Source organism: Aquarana catesbeiana, linkage group LG03 (genome assembly GCF_042186555.1).
Source record: "Aquarana catesbeiana isolate 2022-GZ linkage group LG03, ASM4218655v1, whole genome shotgun sequence".
Lineage (NCBI taxonomy): Eukaryota > Metazoa > Chordata > Amphibia > Anura > Ranidae > Aquarana > Aquarana catesbeiana.
Genome location: NC_133326.1, coordinates 700,503,529 through 700,524,536, shown reverse-complemented (window position 1 = coordinate 700,524,536; position 21,008 = coordinate 700,503,529). Strand labels below are relative to the sequence as shown.

Sequence of the window (21,008 nt, the reverse complement as noted above, 5' to 3'; positions counted from 1 at the left end):
CCCTGCAGGAGGAGAACAGACTCCTATCCCCTTCTATATGTGTCACCCTGCAGGAGGAGAACAGACTCCTATCCCCTTCTATATATATGTCACCCTGCAGGAGGAGAACAGACTCCTATCCCCTTCTATATATATGTCACCCTGCAGGAGGAGAACAGACTCCTATCCCCTTCTATATGTATCACCCTGCAGGAGGAGAACAGACTCCTATCCCCTTCTATATGTATCACCCTGCAGGAGGAGGACAGACTCATCCCCTTCTGTTGAGCTCCATGGTTGAATTGGTGACATTTTTGTCTTCTCTTTGGTTGACTCACCTTGATATCGAAGTTGCAGTCAAATCGGCGGATCAGAACAAAGAATACGGTCTTGTTATCTCTTATGGGTGGAGGTTCGATGGGCTCACAGCCATTTTCCGGGGTGGCTTTGATGATAAAACCCTGTACAGGAAAAACAATCACCCCCCAATAGATTGTGGATTTTGCTATTAAAAATGAATCTCCTTTTTCAACACGGACACCATTGACTGCATGCAAACCAGCCCTACTACCCCAATCAACATCACTTTATGACCTTCATTAACCTGTAGCAAGTCCAAGAGAGACATACATACAGGGTGGGGGGAGCCGGCAGCGCTGTGGGGGAACCAGAGGGGCCCGGGGACAGCAGGAAAGGAGGGGTGGCAGATAGAGAAAATCGATGCCCTCCGTCTTCCTCCTGCAGCCGCTGAATGCCTGCAGGTGAGAGAAGAGGAGACGCTGGTTTTCAGCAGCTGCAGGAGGAAGATGGGGGGCATCGGTATCTCTATATGCCATCCCCGCCGCCCCTCCTATCTAGGAGGGCCCTGGAGCATTGGGCCAGGTCGCAATTGGGACCCTTGAGACCCCTGTAGTTGCGCCTCTACTGTGTTTCTTATGGCTGCAACTCATAAAGCTTGCAGACATGTTCAAAAAGTTTTGGTTCATGTTGACCAGGAAAACCGTATAAGAAATAATGAACGATCTAAGCAAATTTGACCATGGACTGATTGCTGGCAGATGTGGTGGTGGCATGATCACATGAAACTCATGAACTCCTGAGATTTTCACCAACTAAGATCTCTGGAATATTTTTTCTTGTGAAAAAAAGAGATCTCTGGAATATTTAAAGTGGACTAAAAAGAAAAGGATGGGCTATGTGAGTAAAAGATCTTGATGGGCTCCTCTCCTACCAGCTAACGGACTGGGGATGCCAGGAGAGGCCATGGCTGGTTCCTAAACCATAGCTGCCCTTTGATAAACTTATAGCCAGGACAGCCAAGGTTACTTTCTAGATCAGCTACTCTCAACCCAAGCCTTCCTCAAGATATGGCCGATCGACCTCCCATTTGATGGTGCTTACATAGTCCCGGAATTAATGCCACTCGGTAGACCCAGTTGCATGAAGCCAATGACCTTTTTAGCTGTCCAAAGGGGTTGTATTCTTTCTGCTGACCATCAATCTAAGAAGCATCTTTATCAAGGATCACCAATGAATTCATTTAAGCAAGGGTTCCCCGAGACCTAAAAATAAGTTCAAAATGGGGTAAAAAGATTGAGAAAGGCTGTTCTAAAACTTTTCCTGCAGAACCACGTGGGGATGGTATAGGTCCATAGTTGTAAATGCTTCCCTATGCATTTCCTGTGCTTGGTCATCGGGTATCATGCCTCATGACCAATTGTATGGGACAGCAACAAAGCACCAACCTTTTAAAGTCCAACTCCAGACATTTTTTTTTAGTTTTGGATAGGGTGGAGAAGAGTTAAACATTTTGCCAGGTTCTTGTTTTTGGTCTGTAACCCCAATGAAGAGATTCTTTTCTGTTCCTGGCACAAGTAGGGGGATGGAGGGAGTTGTCACCAGGAGAGAAAGGCAATGAGGCATGTCATGGCAGCCCAAACATGGTCGTCACCAGGACAGGAGGCATGTCATGGCAGCCCAAATATGGTTGTCACCAGGACAGGAGGGCATGGGGCATGTCATGGCAGCCCAAATAAAGGTTGTTACCAGGACAGGGAAGCATGTCCTGGCAGCCCACATATGATTGTTGTCACCAGGAAAAGAGGTCAAGGAGGCATGTCATGACAGCCCAAATATGGTTGTCACCAGGACAAGAGGGCATGGAAGCATGTCATGGCAGCCCAAATATGATTGTTGTCACCAGGAAAAGAGGTCAAGGAGGCATGTCATGGCAGCCCAAATATGGTTGTCACCAGGACAGGAGGCCATGGAGGCATGTCATGGTAGCCCAAATATGATTGTCACCAGGACAGTAGGCATGTCATGGCAGACCAAATATGGTTGTCACCAGGATGGGAGGGCATAGAGGCATGTCATGGCAGTCCAAATATGGTTGTCACCAGGACGGGAGGGCATGGAGGCATATCATAGCAGTAGAAATATGTCTGTCACTAAGGACAGGAAGGCATGGGGGCATATCATGGCAGCCCAAAAATGGTTGTCACCAGGACGGGAGGGCATGGAGGCATGTAATGGCAACCAGATGAATGTGAAATGAAGCCCAGAGCTAAGTATGTTGGACCCTGTAGATGAGAGCCGGCCTTTTTCCGTGGCCTTGGTGTGAATATAATCTAATCGAATGCGTGCCCCTAGGATAAATTTTGGACTGGAACAGCTGTCTCTTTATCAATGCCATTGGAGTTCATCAAAACTGGACTACTCGATATTGAAATGATGTTGTCTGGTCTCATTACTTTCAAATTTCAGATGGAGTGGACACTAATCCTTTTGAGATGAGGATGTTGAGTGGCCAATAAAGCAACAGAACATCAAGATGGTACCAACATGAACCAAAGTCCTACTGAACCCATTGAACCATGACTCATACAGATTTGTCGCCACCCTATCACAGTCAAACTAAAAGTTGCTGACGCTATAATTTCTTAAACCAATTAATGTAAAAATTATTGGGATTTTTTTTTTTTTAATCACAGCCATGTAGCAGAATACATTTTGGCCTAAATTCATGAAGAAATTAGATTTTTTTCTTTTAGTGGATATGTTTTATAAACAGAAAGTAGAATATATATATATATATATATATATATATATATATATATATATATATATATATATATATATATATATATATATATATATATATATATATATATATATATATATATATATATATATATATATTTTTTTTTTTTTTTTAAATGTTAAATATATTTTTTTATTGAAATAAAAAAACCCATTGGTGATCAAATCCCACCAAAAGAAATCTCAATTTGTGTGAAAAAAAATTATATAAAATTTAATTTGCGTACAGCGTTACATGACCACGCAATTGCCAGTTATAGAATGCGAAATAGCAAAAAATGGTTTGAGCATGAAGGGGGTAAAACCTTCTGGTGGTCACGTGGTTAAAGGGTTAGTTCACCTTTACCAAAACAAAAAAAAAAACAAAAAAAAAAAAAAACTGCCCATGCAGGTAAGGGGCAACTGTAAGGGGACAGAGGTAGACATGTGCACTGCCAAAAAATCTGTTTGTTTTTTTTTGTTTTTGTTTTTTGGGTCATTCGTTATGATCGAAATTCGTAAATCCAAAAAAAAAAAAAAAAAAAGAAAGAAAATCTGAAAACTTGAAAATTCTAAATATAACTAACTATTAAAATTATAGGTATTGGAATTTCCTTTCACATTTGGCTGTTTGTTAGTGAACGCAACAAATATGAATTTATCTGAAGTTACGAATTATGCGAAATAACGAAAGAGCCGCATCTAAACAAATGGAACGGAGTGAATTATTAAAAAAAAGTTTTATTATTTTTATTATTGTTAATTTGTTACGTGCCATTTGTTTAGACACGGCATTCGTTATTTTGGATAATTCGTAACTTTGCATAAATTCGTATTCGTTACGTTATTTGAAAGGAAATTCCTATACCCAGAATATAACAGTTAGAAATAGTTATTTGTTTAGTTATTATTTCAGATTTTCAAATTTTCTGTTTTTTTCGAAGACTGGTTCTTTATAATTTGCGTTCTTATTTTTGGATTTTCACATTTCCGAAATTTCGGATTTCCGAATATTCGGGAAAAATTGTTAAACGGGTTTTTGTTAATTCGGATATTTCTGAATTAACGAATTTGTCGAAATTTGTTAAAAAACTAATTCGTAACGAAACAAATTGCACATGTCTAGTCAGAGGGTACAAAACTCTGGGAGTACTCACCCGTAGTCCTTCAATGGGCAAACTGAGCCCAAATTGTGCTGGAAGGTCATCAAATGCCTGCGGCTCCGTCGTATTTTTATCCGAGTACTGAGACAAACAACAACAAAAAAGAAAGAAAGGAAAAAAAAAAAAAAAAAAAAAAAAAAGACAATTCAGTCATTTAGAAGTCACATTATAAAAAAGGATCTTAGCATTTGCACAGCTGACGCAAATAATCCTTGTAATGTAATATGTCTAAGGTGTTAATTTCCTATGATCACCAGCTCCATCTAGTGGCCATAATACATAATTTTCCTGATTGACGTATTTCAGGAAAATACAGCATAACAGCCAATAGATGGAGTTGGTGATCACAGGTAAAAAAAAAAACCCACAAAAAAAAATAAAAATAAATAAAAAAACACACACATTAGGCACATTACAGGGATTATTTGCGGCAGCTGTGCTGTGAGACACAGCAAATCTTTTATAAAACCTTTTACTGTTAAAAAAAAAAATAATAAAAAAAATAAACCTCTGCTGTGAAAGACAGGCTCAAATTACACACACAGCTGAAAGCCTGGAGAGAAGAGGCGCTCCCCTCCCTCTCCTAGCAGTGGTGGGCTTATTTTACTAAAGTATACCTGAAATATGAACTGACCTCAGTCTGAAAGGATCAAACAGCTGCAAGAACTAGCGTGTGCGTGTTTTTTTTTTTTAAACCATAAAAATGTTATTCATGTAATTGCAGCGCATGTATATGGGGGGTAGGTAATTCATCAACATAAACATTGCAGATTATAATATATGGAAAAAAAAAAGGTTTTTATTTACAGACATAAAATAAATAAATAAAAAGTAAAGATCTTCTATAATACACACAGTAAGGGATGTATTTATATTACATATAAATATATATTACATATACATATATATTTATATTTGGCTGTACATCCAGTGAAACTGCTGTTCTTCTATTCCCTCTACAGGTCGAATGTTCCGAATTTAAAAAAAAAAAAAAAAAAAAAAATGGTTGGGGAAAATACCGCATTCTGGCCACCAGATGGAGCTGACAATCATAAGAAAAGCATATTTATTTCCTACGATCATCAGCTCCATCTAGTGGCTATAATGCGGTATTTTCCCCAACCCCATTATTTTTTTTTTTTTTAATGAATGAACAACATTAAACCTGCAGAAAAAATAGCCTAATCACATTCGATTTTGCACAGAAAAACAACATTTCATTTCACCGAACATACAGCTTTTTTTTTTTTTTTATTATTTAATTTAGAAATAAATCCCTATGTGATAGGTGACAAATCTCCCACAATACCCTCAACTACCCTTTGCATAATCAAATATTACCCTTATTATACATTGTAGTCAGAATATATAGTAGTCAGGACAATCCTTGTTGTTACGCAGATCAGAAATCCGCTTCATCCGGGAGACATAGGAGAGGCATCTAAAATATTATATATACTATACAATAGAATGGAGTAGGGTGCCCCCTTCTGGCACAGTTAGGGGTCTACTTATAAAACATTTGTTGCACGAATCTCGGAAACATTTGCACAAGCTGAACGAAATTTTTGCCCTACGTTTGCGAATAGATTTACTCCTGCATCCGGCTCCATCTAGTGACCAAACTGCGGTATATTTTCTGAGATATATGATAAATCTGTACCACATTTTGGACACTAGATGGAGCCGATTAAACAGAAGTTATTCTATTCGGAAACGTACTGTGAAATTTAGCTCAGTTTGTACAAAATGTTTCTGATATTCGTGCAACGAATGCTTTATAAAAAGACCCCCCTATGATCCATTCATGGCTATAAAATCTAACCAGATCACTCAGAGATCAATATATATGGTGAGCAGGTAAATGCCGATCATGCATAATCATATATACACTTCTAGGAGGATTAAATGCATTCTATATGGTTGTTTTTTAGATCTGTATATTCACATTCCTTTAGATCGAATACAAATTAGAGGACCCCCCCCCCTCTTCGGTGTATTAAACTGTTGATAGCTGTAAACATAAATTATATATATATATATATATATATATATATATATATATATATATATATATATATATATATATATATATATATATATATATATATATATATATATATTTTTTTTTTTTTACACACACAGTATCTCACAAAAGTGAGTACACCCCTCACATTTTTGTAAATATTTTCTTCTCTCTTTTCATGTGACAACACTGAAGAAATGACACTTGTCTACAATGTAAAGTAGTGAGTGTACAGCTTGTATAACAGTGTAAATTTGCTGTCCCCTCAAAATAACTCAACACACAGCCATTAATGTCTAAATCGCTGGCAACAAAAGTGAGTACACCCCTAAGTGAAAATGTCCAAATTGGGCACAAAGTGTCAATATTTTGTGTGGCCACCATTATTTTCCAGCACTGCCTTAACCCTCTTGGGCATGGAGTTCACCAGAGCTTCCCAGCTTGTCACTGGAGTCCTCTTCCACTCCTCCATGATGACATCACAGAGCTGGTGGATGTTAGAGACCTTGTGCTCCTTCACCTTCCATTTGAGGATGCCCCACAGATGATCAATAGGGTTAATGTCTGGAGACATGCTTGGCCAGTCCATCACCTTTACCCTCAGCTTCTTTAGCAAGGCAGCGGTCATCTTGGAGGTGTGTTTGGGGTCGTTATCATGTTGGAATACTGCCCTGCGGCCCAGTCTCTGAAGGAAGGGGATCATGCTCTGCTTCAGTATGTCACAGTACATGTTGGCATTCATGGTTCCCTCAATGATCTGTAGCTCTCCAGTGCCGGCAGCACTCATGCAGCCCCAGACCATGACACTCCCATCACCATGCTTGACTGTAGGCAAGACACACTTGTCTTTGTACTCCTCACCTGGTTGCGGCCACACACGCCTGACACCATCTGAACCAAATAAGTTTATTTTGGTCTCATCAGACCACAGGACATGGTTCCAGTAATCCATGTCCTTAGTCTGCTTGTCTTCAGCAAACTGTTGGCGAGCTTTTTTGTGCATCATCTTTAGAAGAGGCTTCCTTCTGGGACGACAGCCATGCAGACAAAATTTGATGCAGTGTGCAGCGTATGGTCTGAGCACTGACAGGCTGACCCCCCACCCCTTCAACCTCTGCAGCAATGCGGGCAGCACTCATACGTCTATTTCCCAAAGACAACATCTGGATATGACGCTGAGCACATGCAGTCAACCTCTTTGGTGGACCATGGCGAGGTCTGTTCTGAGTGGAACCTGTCCTGTTAAACCGCTGTATGGTCTTGGCCACCGTGCTGCAGATCAGTTTCAGGGTCTTGGCAATCTTCTTATAGCCTAGGCCATCTTTATGTAGAGCAACAATTCTTTTTTTCCAGATCCTCAGAGAGTTCTTTGCCATGAGGTGCCATGTTGAACTTCCAGTGACCAGTATGAGAGAGCGAGACCAAAAATCCCAGACCCCCTTAAAATATATTAAAATAAAATTGACCAAAGACCATCCCACTGATCACATTTAGAAGTGTGAAAAACAATAAAGATAATCATAAAAGGGATTGGTTATCTTACCGCGTAGATGAGGGCGTGTGCAAATGAAGTGCTGGCGAGGATCAGCACCGCCGATACGAGTAGGTGATGCAGGGGAGAAATGGGCTTCATCTTGTATACCAGATTCTGCAAACAGAAGGATTCGCATATTAAAATAGCAACTCTAATCCGTGGAGCTTTTTAGAAAATCGAATGGTTAGGAAATAGATCAGGGATGGATTACTTTCTTGCGGATATAGAATGTATCTGTCAAATTTGTTTTATTGCAGCTAAACCCATGCTTGGCCTTGCAAGGCTAAGGAACGGGTTCTCTTTATTGTGGCCCCTACAGAAGTTTAAAGGGTACCTGTCCTCTCCAAGGAGTAGAAGTCCCGTGTAAGCTTCAAGTCTGAGCTTACACGGGCCTGGGGTGTTGGTCTCCTTGCCCTCCCGTGAGGAAGTTCTGGGTGTTTGAAAGGCCAATCAACAGGCCCCAGCACTGTCACATGTTCCCCTTACAGTTCCTTTTTCTTAAAAAAACAGCCACAGCCTAAAAAGAAAAGCCTTGCCCCTGCCAGCAAGCAGCAGAGAATAACCCTGATGTGGAAACCAATCAGACGGCTTCTTCTAATTGGATCACCAAACCTGTATGGGCACCTATGGGGTTGGAGTACACTCCATGGAAAATCAGTGGGACGCACTGATGTGCATTTAAGTTGCTTCTGTTTGTTTCCCTGCTGAGCTCTATGGGGATAGGCAGTTCAGATGGAATACGAGTGGGGAAGTGCATTCCTGGAGTACGAAGTCCATCAGGTGTAGAGATAATCTGGAGTGACTGCAGCTCTGGGGAATCCAAAGCACCACATCGTGCTTTGGATCCTTCTATACTACATAAGCACCATTGGAAATAAAAGGGGATGTATAGACAAAACTTATTTTTAGTAAGAAGTAGGGAAGGGTTAGAACCCCGGGCAGTTTATTTTTTGCACACTAACCTCCTCGCCGGGTCTCCTGTCTGGTGCACAGTCCTTGGAATTCCTGGGCTTCACCCAGTGTCAGAACTGCAGCCAATCCAAAGGTAGCTTTCCTTGTGTACACATTGCAAAGCGACTTGTCACTATGCACTTCCCGTGCCCTCTGCTTCTATACTTACCTTCCCCTGTCACTCCTAGTGACCTCCTGTGCACCCCAGTGTCATTTTGAGCACTCTAGTGGCCCCATGTCACCTACTGACTCCAAGTGACCTCCAATGTACCCCAATGTCATTTAGTGCACTCTAGTGCTCCTGTGTCATCCGGCGATTCCAGAGTATCCCGTTTCACCTTGGGACCCCAGTGCGCCTTGTGCGTCCCATGACCCCAGTGCATCTCAGACAGCTCTCCTGATTGGCAGTTTGGCCCATCAGGAAACAGCTTTCCCAATCTGTGCAGCTCCAAAATTGGGAAGCAACAGGCTGCTATGCTTTACCTAAGCCCCCTGTTGCTATACATACCTGCCCCTGTGACCCTGAGTGACCTCCTGTGCACCCCAGTGTCATCTAATGACTCCAGTGCCCCGGTCTCAAGTGACCTTCTATGCACCCCAATGTCATAGAGTGTGCTCTAGTGCCCCCCTTGTCATCCACTTAGTGTCCGAGTGACCTGCTGTGCACCCCAGTGTCATCTAATGACTCCAGTGCCCCGGTCTCATCAAGTGACCTTCTATGCACCCCAATGTCATAGAGTGTGCTCTACTGCCCCCCTGTCATCCACTGACTCTGAGTGACCTGTTGTGCACCCCAGTGTCATCTAGTGTCTCCAATGCCCCCATGTCATCTAGTGACCTTCTGAGCACCCCAGTTTCATCTAGTGACTCCAATGCCCCCACGTCATCTAGTGACCTGAGCACCCCAGTCCCATTAAGGGACCTCTGGTGTTCCCCGGTGTCATCTGGTGACTCCAGTGCCCCCATGTCATCTAGTCACCACCTGTGCACCCCAGTGTCATCCAGTGTACTCCAATATGACCATGTCATCTAGTGACCTCCTGTGCACCCCAGTGCCATCAAGGGACCTCCGGTGCTCCCAGGTGTCATCTAGTGACTCCAGTGCCCCCATGTCATCTAGTGACCTTCTGAGCACCCCAGTGTCATCCAGTGCACCCCAGTGTGCTCGCGTCATCTAGTGACCTCCTGTGCATCCCAGTCCCATCAAGGGACCTCTGTTGCTCCCCGGTGTCATCTAGTGACTCCAGCGCCCCCATGTCATCTAGTGACCACCTGTGCACCTCAGTGTCATCCAGTGTGCTCAAATATGATCATGTCATTTAGTGACCTTCTGTGCACCCCAGCGTCATCTAGTGACTCCAGTGCCCCCCAAGTCATCTAGTGACAGTCTATGCACCCTAGTGTCTTCTAGTGACCTCCTGAGCACTCCAGTACCATCCAGCGCACTCCATTGTTCTCATGTAATCTAGTGACCTCCTGTGCACCCCAGTGCCATCAAGGGACCTCCTGTGCACCCCAGTGTCAGTGTGCTCCAGTATGACCATGTCATCTAGTGACCTCCTGTGCACGGTGCACCCCAGTGGCATCCAGTGACTCCAGTGCCCCCTTTTAATCTAGTGAACTCCCATGCACCTCAGGGTCATCTAGAACGCTCCAGTTCCCTCGTGTCATCCATTGACTCCAAGTGACCTCCTGTGCACCCTAGTGTCTTCTAGTTACCACTTCTGCACCCCAGTCTCATCCAATGTGCTCCAGTATGACCATCTCATCTAGTAACCTCCTGTGCATCCCAGTATCAATTAGTCACTCCATTGCCCCTGTGTCATTTAGTGACCTCCCATGCATCTCGGTGTCATCTAGACTCTAGAGTACTCCAATTGTCTCTAGGTCATCTAGTGACTTTCCTGTGTGCTCCAATGTCATCTAGATATTCCAGTGTACCCTCGACTTCAGTGCATCCCACAGCATTTTTTTTGTCATTCTCCAATCCCAGTGTGCCCCTTTGTGCCCAATGACTCTATTGCATCTCCAAGGATCCTGTGTAATCTGTGACCCCAGTGTACCCCATGACTTCAGTGCAACCCAGAACATCCTATGTGAGCCCCTGTGACACCCGGGTCTCCACAGTCTCCAACATGCTCCACAGTTATCTGGCCCGCTACGCTCCACCATCATTACCCACTGCTGCCTGGTAACCCTCAGGTTCCTGAAATCATCGGGACTGTCCTTCTCACAGTGGATAGGAACCCCTATCTGTGATGTATTTTGCTTCCTTTGTATCCATTGTCACCACTTCCTTTCCTAAAGACGCAACAGGAAATCTCTGCAAAGTGAAGAGAATTCTCCTCTTAGTTATTACTGGAACAGGTATCTCAATATGAAGATTTCCCTTGTATTCCTGTTCTAGTGATAACTCTAAAATGTTGGACTTCCCATCATTTTCCCTCTTGGTGACAAAGGTCACCAACGCAATTAGAGGAGTCATCCTCCCCAGTGGGGACATAGCAATAAAATCCTGACAGAGGGTCTAACCCTTTCCTACTTTCTGCCTATACATACATTTGAACATTAAAACCAAGCACATAAGAAGCAAGTAAACCGCTGTGGCTGGCAGGGAGGAACAGTGCTCCTCATAGAAGTTCCGGGTCTGAGTGTTGTGCCTCCAGCAAGGAATTCTCAGCCTGCAATATCAGATTTGACCACTACATGGAGCCAGTAATTCATTTACTGTTTTGCAGAAACTAGAAACTGTTCAGCTTTAATAAAAGTTCCCATTATCCTTCAGTCTTAGAAAAGGAAATAGGTGCATTATGGGGGCTCAGACTCTCATCTTAGAGACTGGGGAGAAGGAGCCTCCAATCAGAGCACGTGTTGGACTGGAACTTGCATGTCTTTGCATCCCCTAAGGTAGCATCACTAGTGAGAGATCTGGAGATCACCAACTGCTAGAAGCCAGCAGATCCTGCGTAGATCTAGAACAGGGGTCTCAAACTGGTGGCCCTCCACCTGTTGCGAAACTACAAGTCCCATCATGTCTCTACCTGTGGGAGTCATGCTGGTAACTGTTAGCCTTGCAACGCCTCATGGGACTTGCAGTTTCGCAACAGCTGGAGGGCCGCCAGTTTGAGACCCCTGGTCTAGAAAAACTCATTGCCCAATGCATGCGATTCCAGACAGGCAACGGTGGAAATCGCAATGCACACCTAGAGCAATCCACGTTGCCTTCCTTTTTCTCAGTCCTGGGCCTCCTATCATATTGAAAACAATGCCACCAGGGATCACCAACACAAACTCCAACCTGCCGTAGACACTCGAGTAGGGTTGCCACCTTTCCTTCAAGCCAAACACACTTTTGCTGCCTGGGACACCTTTGGGTGCCCCAAGGAAAGAAGTGATGCGATGCGCAGCGTGGGGCAGCAAAATGTGGGTGTGGCCAAATTGCTCTTTCTGACATCGGGCCCCCCCCCCCCTCTCCCAGTGATCCAGGTCTGCCCCCAGACAGCCACCTTCAGCTCCTGAACGGCAACAGATTTGTGTGTGACTATTTTGGTTACTTGGTGAGCTACAGCCTGGTCTGAATAATGTGTCTGGGTTTCAGTCCACCTGAAACCCAGACACATGATTCAAAATCGGGACTGTCTGGGTAAATCCCAGACGGGTGGCAACCCTACACTCGAGGGTGATTTTACATTCTGGAACAATCCAACCACCCTCATAGTTTCTGAATAAACCCCCAACAAAGTCCAATGACATCTGTGAGGACCTGAGATTGCTGCTGGAAACAGAATGATCAGATTTTATGTGATGGAGATATGAGAGTGGGAGTGGTTGAGGTAAAGACAACTGGGCGGGGCTGACATCAGGCCACAAAAATGCTGTGGGGAAATCTTCAATGTATTGCAGTTATGTACAGCTTATGTTTTTTATTATTTTGTCTTTGTCTATACATATTTATTAATATCTAAGATTCACAGAGATTTGCTGGCTGGATTGGGGTATATACTGCCCACCGTCATCCCCTCCTCTCCATACTGCCCACCGTCATCCCCTCCTCTCCATACTGCCCACCGTCATCCCCTCCTCTCCATACTGCCCACCGTCACCCCCTCCTCTCCATGCTGCCCACCGTCATCCCCTCCTCTCCATACTGCCCACCGTCATCCCCTCCTCTCCATACTGCCCACCGTCATCCCCTCCTCTCCATGCTGCCCACCGTCACCCCCTCCTCTCCATGCTGCCCACCGTCATCCCCTCCTCTCCATGCTGCCCACCGTCATCCCCTCCTCTCCATGCTGCCCACCGTCATCCCCTCCTCTCCATGCTGCCCACCGTCATCCCCTCCTCTCCATGCTGCCCACCGTCATCCCCTCCTCTCCATGCTGCCCACCGTCATCCCCTCCTCTCCATGCTGCCCACCGTCATCCCCTCCTCTCCATGCTGCCCACCGTCATCCCCTCCTCTCCATGCTGCCCACCGTCATCCCCTCCTCTCCATGCTGCCCACCGTCATCCCCTCCTCTCCATGCTGCCCACCGTCATCCCCTCCTCTCCATGCTGCCCACCGTCATCCCCTCCTCTCCATGCTGCCCACCGTCATCCCCTCCTCTCCATGCTGCCCACCGTCATCCCCTCCTCTCCATGCTGCCCACCGTCATCCCCTCCTCTCCATACTGCCCACCGTCATCCCCTCCTCTCCATACTGCCCACCGTCATCCCCTCGTCTCCATGCTGCCCACCGTCATCCCCTCGTCTCCATGCTGCCCACTGTCATCCCCTCCTCTCCATGCTGCCCACTGTCATCCCCTCGTCTCCATACTGCCCACTGTCATCTTCTCCACACACCTCTCCTGTACATATTGCCCACTGTCATCCCTCCACACTCCTCTACTGTCCACTGTCATCTCCTCCACACTCCTCCACCGTCATCCCCTCCTCTCCATGCTGCCCACCGTCATCCCCTCCTCTCCATGCTGCCCACTGTCATCCCCTCCTCTCCATGCTGCCCACTGTCATCCCCTCGTCTCCATACTGCCCACTGTCATCTTCTCCACACACCTCTCCTGTACATATTGCCCACTGTCATCCCTCCACACTCCTCTACTGTCCACTGTCATCTCCTCCACACTCCTGTACATACTGTCCACTGTCATCCCCTCCACACTCCTCTCCTGTACATACTGCCCACTGTCATCTCCCCCACACTCCTCTCCTATACATATTGCCCACTGTCATCCCTCCACACTCCTCTCCTGTACATACTGTCCACTGTCATCTCCTCAATACTCCTCTCCTGTACATACTGCCCACTGTCATGTCCTCCACACTCCTCTCGTGTACATACTGCCCACTGTCATCCCCTTCTCACCATACTGCCCACTGTCATCCCCTCCTCTCCATACTGCCCACTGTCATCCCCTCCTCTCCACACTGCCCACTGTCATCCCCTCCTCTCCACACTGCCCACTGTCATCCCCTCCTCTCCACACTGCCCACTGTCATCCCCTCCTCTCCACACTGCCCACTGTCATAGTCTCCACATTCCTCTCCTGTACATAGTGTCCACCAGGGGTGGACTGACCATTGAGCCACTCGGGCATTGCCCGAGAGCCATGGGCCACTAGGGGGCCCCATCAGGGTTGCCAGCCTCAGTAAAACCAGGAACAGTATGTATAAATCTGTGTTTTTTTTACATCTGTCTGTTTATACTGTGTGTACATGTATGTGTATACTGTGTGATTGTATACTGTGTGTGTGTATACTGTGTAGCCCCATAATCTCTGATTGCCTGGGGGCCCCATAATCTCCTATGGCCCGGGGGCCCCATGAGTTATCAGTCCGCCCCTGGTGTCCACCGTCATCCCTCCACACTCCTCTCCTGTACATACTGCCCAATATCATACCCTCCACACTCCTCTCCTGTACATACTGCACACTGTCATCACTCCACACTCCTCTCCTGTACATACTGACCACTGTCATCTCCTCCATACTCCTCTCCTGTACATACTGACCCCATCATCCTCTCCACACTCCTCTCCTGTACATACTGCACACTGTCATACCCTCCACACTGAGTACTGGATCAGGAATGGTTGCAAAATATGGCAAACAAGGATTGCCCCATAATGGTGCGTACGGGGACCAAGTTACGGGGATCTTGTTCCTCCATCTTGGACCTAACAGTGTTCCACAACTTCAATGTGGTTTTTATTGGAGTGGTAATCCTGGCATTGGACCGGGGTCCACAGTGGACCACATTCCTTAGTTCGGCATATGAGCCCAACAGAGCCGCCTCAAGAGTGGCGGCTGTGTTGGCCGGCTCTTCCGAGAGCCACCAGCGTAATGAGACCAGGACCGCGTCCCAATAATATTTATACAGACATGGTAGGGCCAGGCCCCCCAAGGAGGTCGGAAGTTGTAGTGTCGCTTTCGCTATCCTAGGCGTCCCTCCGAGCCAGAGAAAGGAGGTGATAATGCTATCCAATTTTTTAAATAAAGAGGAGGGGATGGAGGTCGGGGTCTATCTAAAGAAGTAAAAGAATTTAGGTAAAACTGACATCTTGATTAGGTTAACCCTGCCGACTAGAGTAACGGGCAGTGTCTTCCAGGCAGCACATCTCCCAGACAGGGAAGAAACCACCGGGGTCAGGTTCAGGTTGATATATTGTGATAGATCCTTATGCATAATGACACCTAAATATTTGAACTGAGAGACCATTGTTAGTGGGGTATTGGTTGGCAGTGCTATGTCTGTAGAGGACAGTGGGAATATAACTGGCTTGCCCCAGTTAATGCAGATGCTGGAAAAACGACCGAACCGATCTATGATAGACAGAGCCGCCCTCAGGGAGTCCCTGACGTTACACAGATATAGGAGAGTATCGTCGGCATATAGGGAGACCCTCTCTTGTACCAGACCTATGGAAATCCCATCCAATGCCTCTGAAGAGCGCCGGAGAACCGCCATCGGCTCAATGGCCAACGCGAAGCGGGCCGGGGACAGGGGGCACCCCTGTCACGTACCTCTGTGGAGCCGGAAGGGTGAAGAGAGGGTTGACCCCATCCGGACTCTAGCCCTCGGAGAACTGTACAGGGTCTGGACCCATGAGATAAAATTGGGCCCAAAGCCGAACCGGCGTAGGACCTCCCATAGATAGACCCACTCCACCGAATCAAATGGTTTTTCAGCATCAAGAGAAGCCACTGCATCCGATGGAGTGACATAGTCTGTGGACGCCAAAACCGTATACAGCCTCCTAAGGTTGATATCCATCCCTTTACCAGGCATAAATCCCATCTGATCCTCATGGATCAGGGTGAGGATAACGTCGTTCACTCTACCTGCCAGTATTTTGGTAAGTATCTTAACGTCAACGTTAAGTAAGGATATAGGTCGGTATGATGTGCATAATTCAGGGTTCTTGTCAGGCTTGGGAATCACCACGAGGATTGCCACAGCCATGGAGGTAGGAAGAACACCTCCCTCCAGGGCTTTAGCAACCATGTTGTGCAGTCTGGGCGTTAATTGTTCACCATATTGTTTGTAGAACTCCGTTGGCAAGCCGTCAGCCCCGGGAGTCTTCCCCACCTGCAGGGCACCTATCGCCTGTTGCACTTCTTTGAGGGTTATTGGGCTATCCAATCGATCCCTAGCCGCCTCAGTCAGTCTGGGAAAAACAATCTGATCCAGATAGTCCCCTAGTTCCTCCTTCTAGTATTCTGCCCTGGTTGAGTATAGGGATTCGTAATAAGAGGCAAAGCGGTCATTGATGGCCTGTGGGTCAGTCACAACCGCCCCAAGGTCATCTCTGATGCGGGCTATACTAGTAGTTAGTCGTTGTCCTTTTGCTAGCCAGGCCAGGAGTCGCCCAGTCCTCTCACCTTGTTCAAAGATGCGCTGTGTTTGTGCTAATTGGTTCCTTTTGGCCTTGGTCACCCGCAGGAGAACCTCTTCACGGTAGGCAGCCTGCATGTCCAAGCATGTGATTGGGTTTTAGAGAGGATATATTGAGACTCCAGGGCGCTCGCCCTGCTCTCAGCCTCCTCTGTAGTGACAGCCGCATTTCACCGGGCTCTAGAGATAGAGGACTGATAGCAGCCTCTAATGTAGGCCTTGAAAGCATCCCATGTCGCCTCCGAGGAGGCCGTGCGGTCATTCACACGCCAAAATTCAGAGGTAAGTTTAGCTATCTCAAATTCTATAGTAGGGTCAGAGATCCAATACCTGGAGAGCAGCCACACTCTATCCGAGGGTGGAGTGGACGTTTGTAGCCAGCAGAGCATAGGGGCATGATCCGATATACCCCTTGGGAGGATGTATTCGCGACAGGGTGCGGTAAAAGGTTGAGTGGCAGGTGAAAGCACTTTCCGCAGGGTGCTTCCATCTCCAGACATCCATCAGACCATATATAGATGTTCACCTGGACAGAGGGGAATCCCCAACAGTGCCAGAAGCCAGTTTGTCTAGGATAGACTGTCCTCCCTTCCACACTCCTCTCCTGTACATACTGCCCACCATCATCCCTCCACACTCCTCTCCTGTACATACTGCCCACTGTCACCTCCTCCACACTCCTCTCCTGTACATACTGCCCACTGTCACCTCCTCCACACTCCTCTCCTGTACATACTGCCCACTGTCATCTCCTCCACACTCCTCTCCTGTACATACTGCCCACTGTCATCTCCTCCACACTCCTCTCCTGTACATACTGCACACTGTCACCTCCTCCACACTCCTCTCCTGTACATACTGCCCACTGTCATCTCCTCCACACTCCTCTCCTGTACATACTGCCCACTGTCACCTCCTCCACACTCCTCTCCTGTACATACTGCCCACTGTCACCTCCTCCACACTCCTCTCCTGTACATACTGCCCACTGTCACCTCCTCCACACTCCTCTCCTGTACATACTGCCCACTGTCACCTCCTCCACACTCCTCTCGTGTACATACTGCCCACCATCATCCCTCCACACTCCTCTCCTGTACATACTGCCCACTGTCACCTCCTCCACACTCCTCTCCTGTACATACTGCCCATTGTCATCCCCTCCACACTCCTCTCCTGTACATACTGCCCACTGTCATCCCTCCACACTCCTCTCCTGTACATACTGCCCACTGTCATCTCCTCCACACTCCTCTCCTGTACATACTGCCCACTGTCATCTCCTCCACACTCCTCTCCTGTACATACTGCCCACTGTCATCTCCTCCACACTCCTCTCCTGTACATACTGCCCACTGTCATCCCTCCACACTCCTCTCCTGTACATACTGCCCACTGTCATCTCCTCCACACTCCTCTCCTGTACATAGTGCCCATTGTCATCCCTCCACACTCCTCTCCTGTACATACTGCCCACTGTCATAACCTTCACACTCCTCTCCTGTACATACTGCCCACTGTCATCTCCTCCACACTCCTCTCCTGTACATACTGCCCACTGTCATCTCCTCCACACTCCTCTCCTGTACATACTGTCCACTGTCATAACCTTCACACTCCTCTCCTGTACATACTGCACACTGTCATCTCCTCCACACTCCTCTCCTGTACATTCTGCCCACTGTCATCCCTCCACACTCCTCTCCTGTACATACTGCACACTGTCATCTCCTCCACACTCCTCTCCTGTACATTCTGCCCACTGTCATCTCCTCCACACTCCTCTCCTGTACATACTGCCCACTGTCATCCCTCCACACTCCTCTCCTGTACATACTGTCCACTGTCATCCCCTCCACACTCCTCTCCTGTACATTCTGCCCACTGTCATTTCCTCCACACTCCTCTCCTGTACATACTGCCCACTGTCATCCCTCCACACTCCTCTCCTGTACATAGTGCCCACTGTCATCTCCTCCACACTCCTCTCCTGTACATACTGCCCACTGTCATCCCTCCACACTCCTCTCCTGTACATAGTGCCCACTGTCATCTCCTCCACACTCCTCTCCTGTACATACTGCCCACTGTCATCCCTCCACACTCCTCTCCTGTACATACTGTCCACTGTCATCCCCTCCACACTCCTCTCCTGTACATACTGCACACTGTCATCTCCTCCACACTCCTCTCCTGTACATACTGTCCACTGTCATCTCCTCCACACTCCTCTCCTGTACATACTGCACACTGTCATCTCCTCCACACTCCTCTCCTGTACATACTGTCCACTGTCATCTCCTCCACACTCCTCTCCTGTACATACTGCCCACTGTCATCCCTCCACACTCCTCTCCTGTACATACTGTCCACTGTCATCCCCTCCACACTCCTCTCCTGTACATACTGCACACTGTCATCTCCTCCACACTCCTCTCCTGTACATACTGTCCACTGTCATCTCCTCCACACTCCTCTCCTGTACATACTGCCCACTGTCATCCCTCCACACTCCTCTCCTGTACATACTGCCCACTGTCATCCCTCCACACTCCTCTCCTGTACATACTGCCCACTGTCATCCCTCCACACTCCTCTCCTGTACATACTGCCCACTGTCATCCCTCCACACTCCTCTCCTGTACATACTGCCCACTGTCATCCCTCCACACTCCTCTCCTGTACATACTGCCCACTGTCATCCCTCCACACTCCTCTCCTGTACATACTGCCCACTGTCATCCCTCCACACTCCTCTCCTGTACATACTGCCCACTGTCATCCCTCCACACTCCTCTCCTGTACATAGTGCCCACTGTCATCCCTCCACACTCCTCTCCTGTACATAGTGCCCACTGTCATACCCTCCACACTCCTCTCCTGTACATAGTGCCCACTGTCATCCCTCCACACTCCTCTCCTGTACATACTGCCCACTGTCATCCCTCCACACTCCTCTCCTGTACATACTGCCCACTGTCATACCCTCCACACTCCTCTCCTGTACATAGTGCCCACTGTCATCTCCTCCACACTCCTCTCCTGTACATACTGCACACTGTCATCTCCTCCACACTCCTCTCCTGTACATACTGTCCACTGTCATCTCCTCCACACTCCTCTCCTGTACATACTGCCCACTGTCATCCCTCCACACTCCTCTCCTGTACATACTGTCCACTGTCATCCCCTCCACACTCCTCTCCTGTACATACTGCACACTGTCATCTCCTCCACACTCCTCTCCTGTACATACTGTCCACTGTCATCTCCTCCACACTCCTCTCCTGTACATACTGCCCACTGTCATCCCTCCACACTCCTCTCCTGTACATACTGCCCACTGTCATCCCTCCACACTCCTCTCCTGTACATACTGTCCACTGTCATCCCCTCCACACTCCTCTCCTGTACATACTGCACACTGTCATCTCCTCCACACTCCTCTCCTGTACATACTGTCCACTGTCATCTCCTCCACACTCCTCTCCTGTACATACTGCCCACTGTCATCCCTCCACACTCCTCTCCTGTACATACTGCCCACTGTCATCCCCTCCACACTCCTCTCCTGTACATACTGCCCACTGTCATTTCCTCCACACTCCTCTCCTGTACATACTGCACACTGTCATCTCCTCCACACTCCTCTCCTGTACATACTGTCCACTGTCATCTCCTCCACACTCCTCTCCTGTACATACTGCCCACTGTCATCCCTCCACACTCCTCTCCTGTACATACTGCCCACTGTCATCTCCTTCACACTCCTCTCCTGTATATACTGCCCACTGTCATCCCCTCCACACTCCTCTCCTGTATATACTGCACACTGTCATCCCACAGTGTACATCTGATACATTGTATACACAGATCATAGCAGATACATTGTATACAGTGTTCTATGGTATATAATAAGAGATGAGGTCTCACCGGATTGCGCTCTCTTCCTGTGTGTCTCGCTGTGTTTACATGGTATGTCGCTCGCAGTGTCAGTGTCGGTGTACACAGGGATATCAGGCTGTGTCTCCTCTGCTTGTTTTCCTGGTGTGACTCCTCCCCCCTCAGGCCTGTCCTCATTTCCTGCTCCCCCTCCCCCTTCCATTGTACAGCTGGGCGTGCCATTCATAACAGGCTCTGTGTTCAATCAACTTTATTTATAAAAAAGAATTCCCCTGGACACAGACAGTCCATGGTAACATGGGATTAACCCTTTACTGGCATCATCCCATTCTACTGAAACGTATTCCGAATGTTGTCGTCGTCTGCACCATTAATGTGAAAGCCAAGATTTTCTCCTGTTATCTCCCTTCACAGAGATTTCCCCTCACTTCCTGTCCCAGTGACAACGTTTTACCAAAACAGGAAGTGACAAGTTGCA

General features: G+C 47.3%; 1 protein-coding gene across 1 annotated transcript; it reads right to left on the bottom strand.

Annotated features, from left to right (window-relative positions):
• Positions 1–317: 317 nt before the first annotated feature.
• Positions 318–20,752, bottom strand: RNF167 (ring finger protein 167; the record flags this gene model as incomplete). The annotated part of the gene is given in 4 exon segments (XM_073623910.1): positions 318–440; positions 4,218–4,304; positions 7,793–7,897; positions 20,561–20,752. Coding segments are annotated over 4 exon segments (507 nt in total), but the record flags the coding sequence as incomplete, so codon positions are not given.
• Between the last annotated feature and the right edge of the window lie 256 nt (positions 20,753–21,008).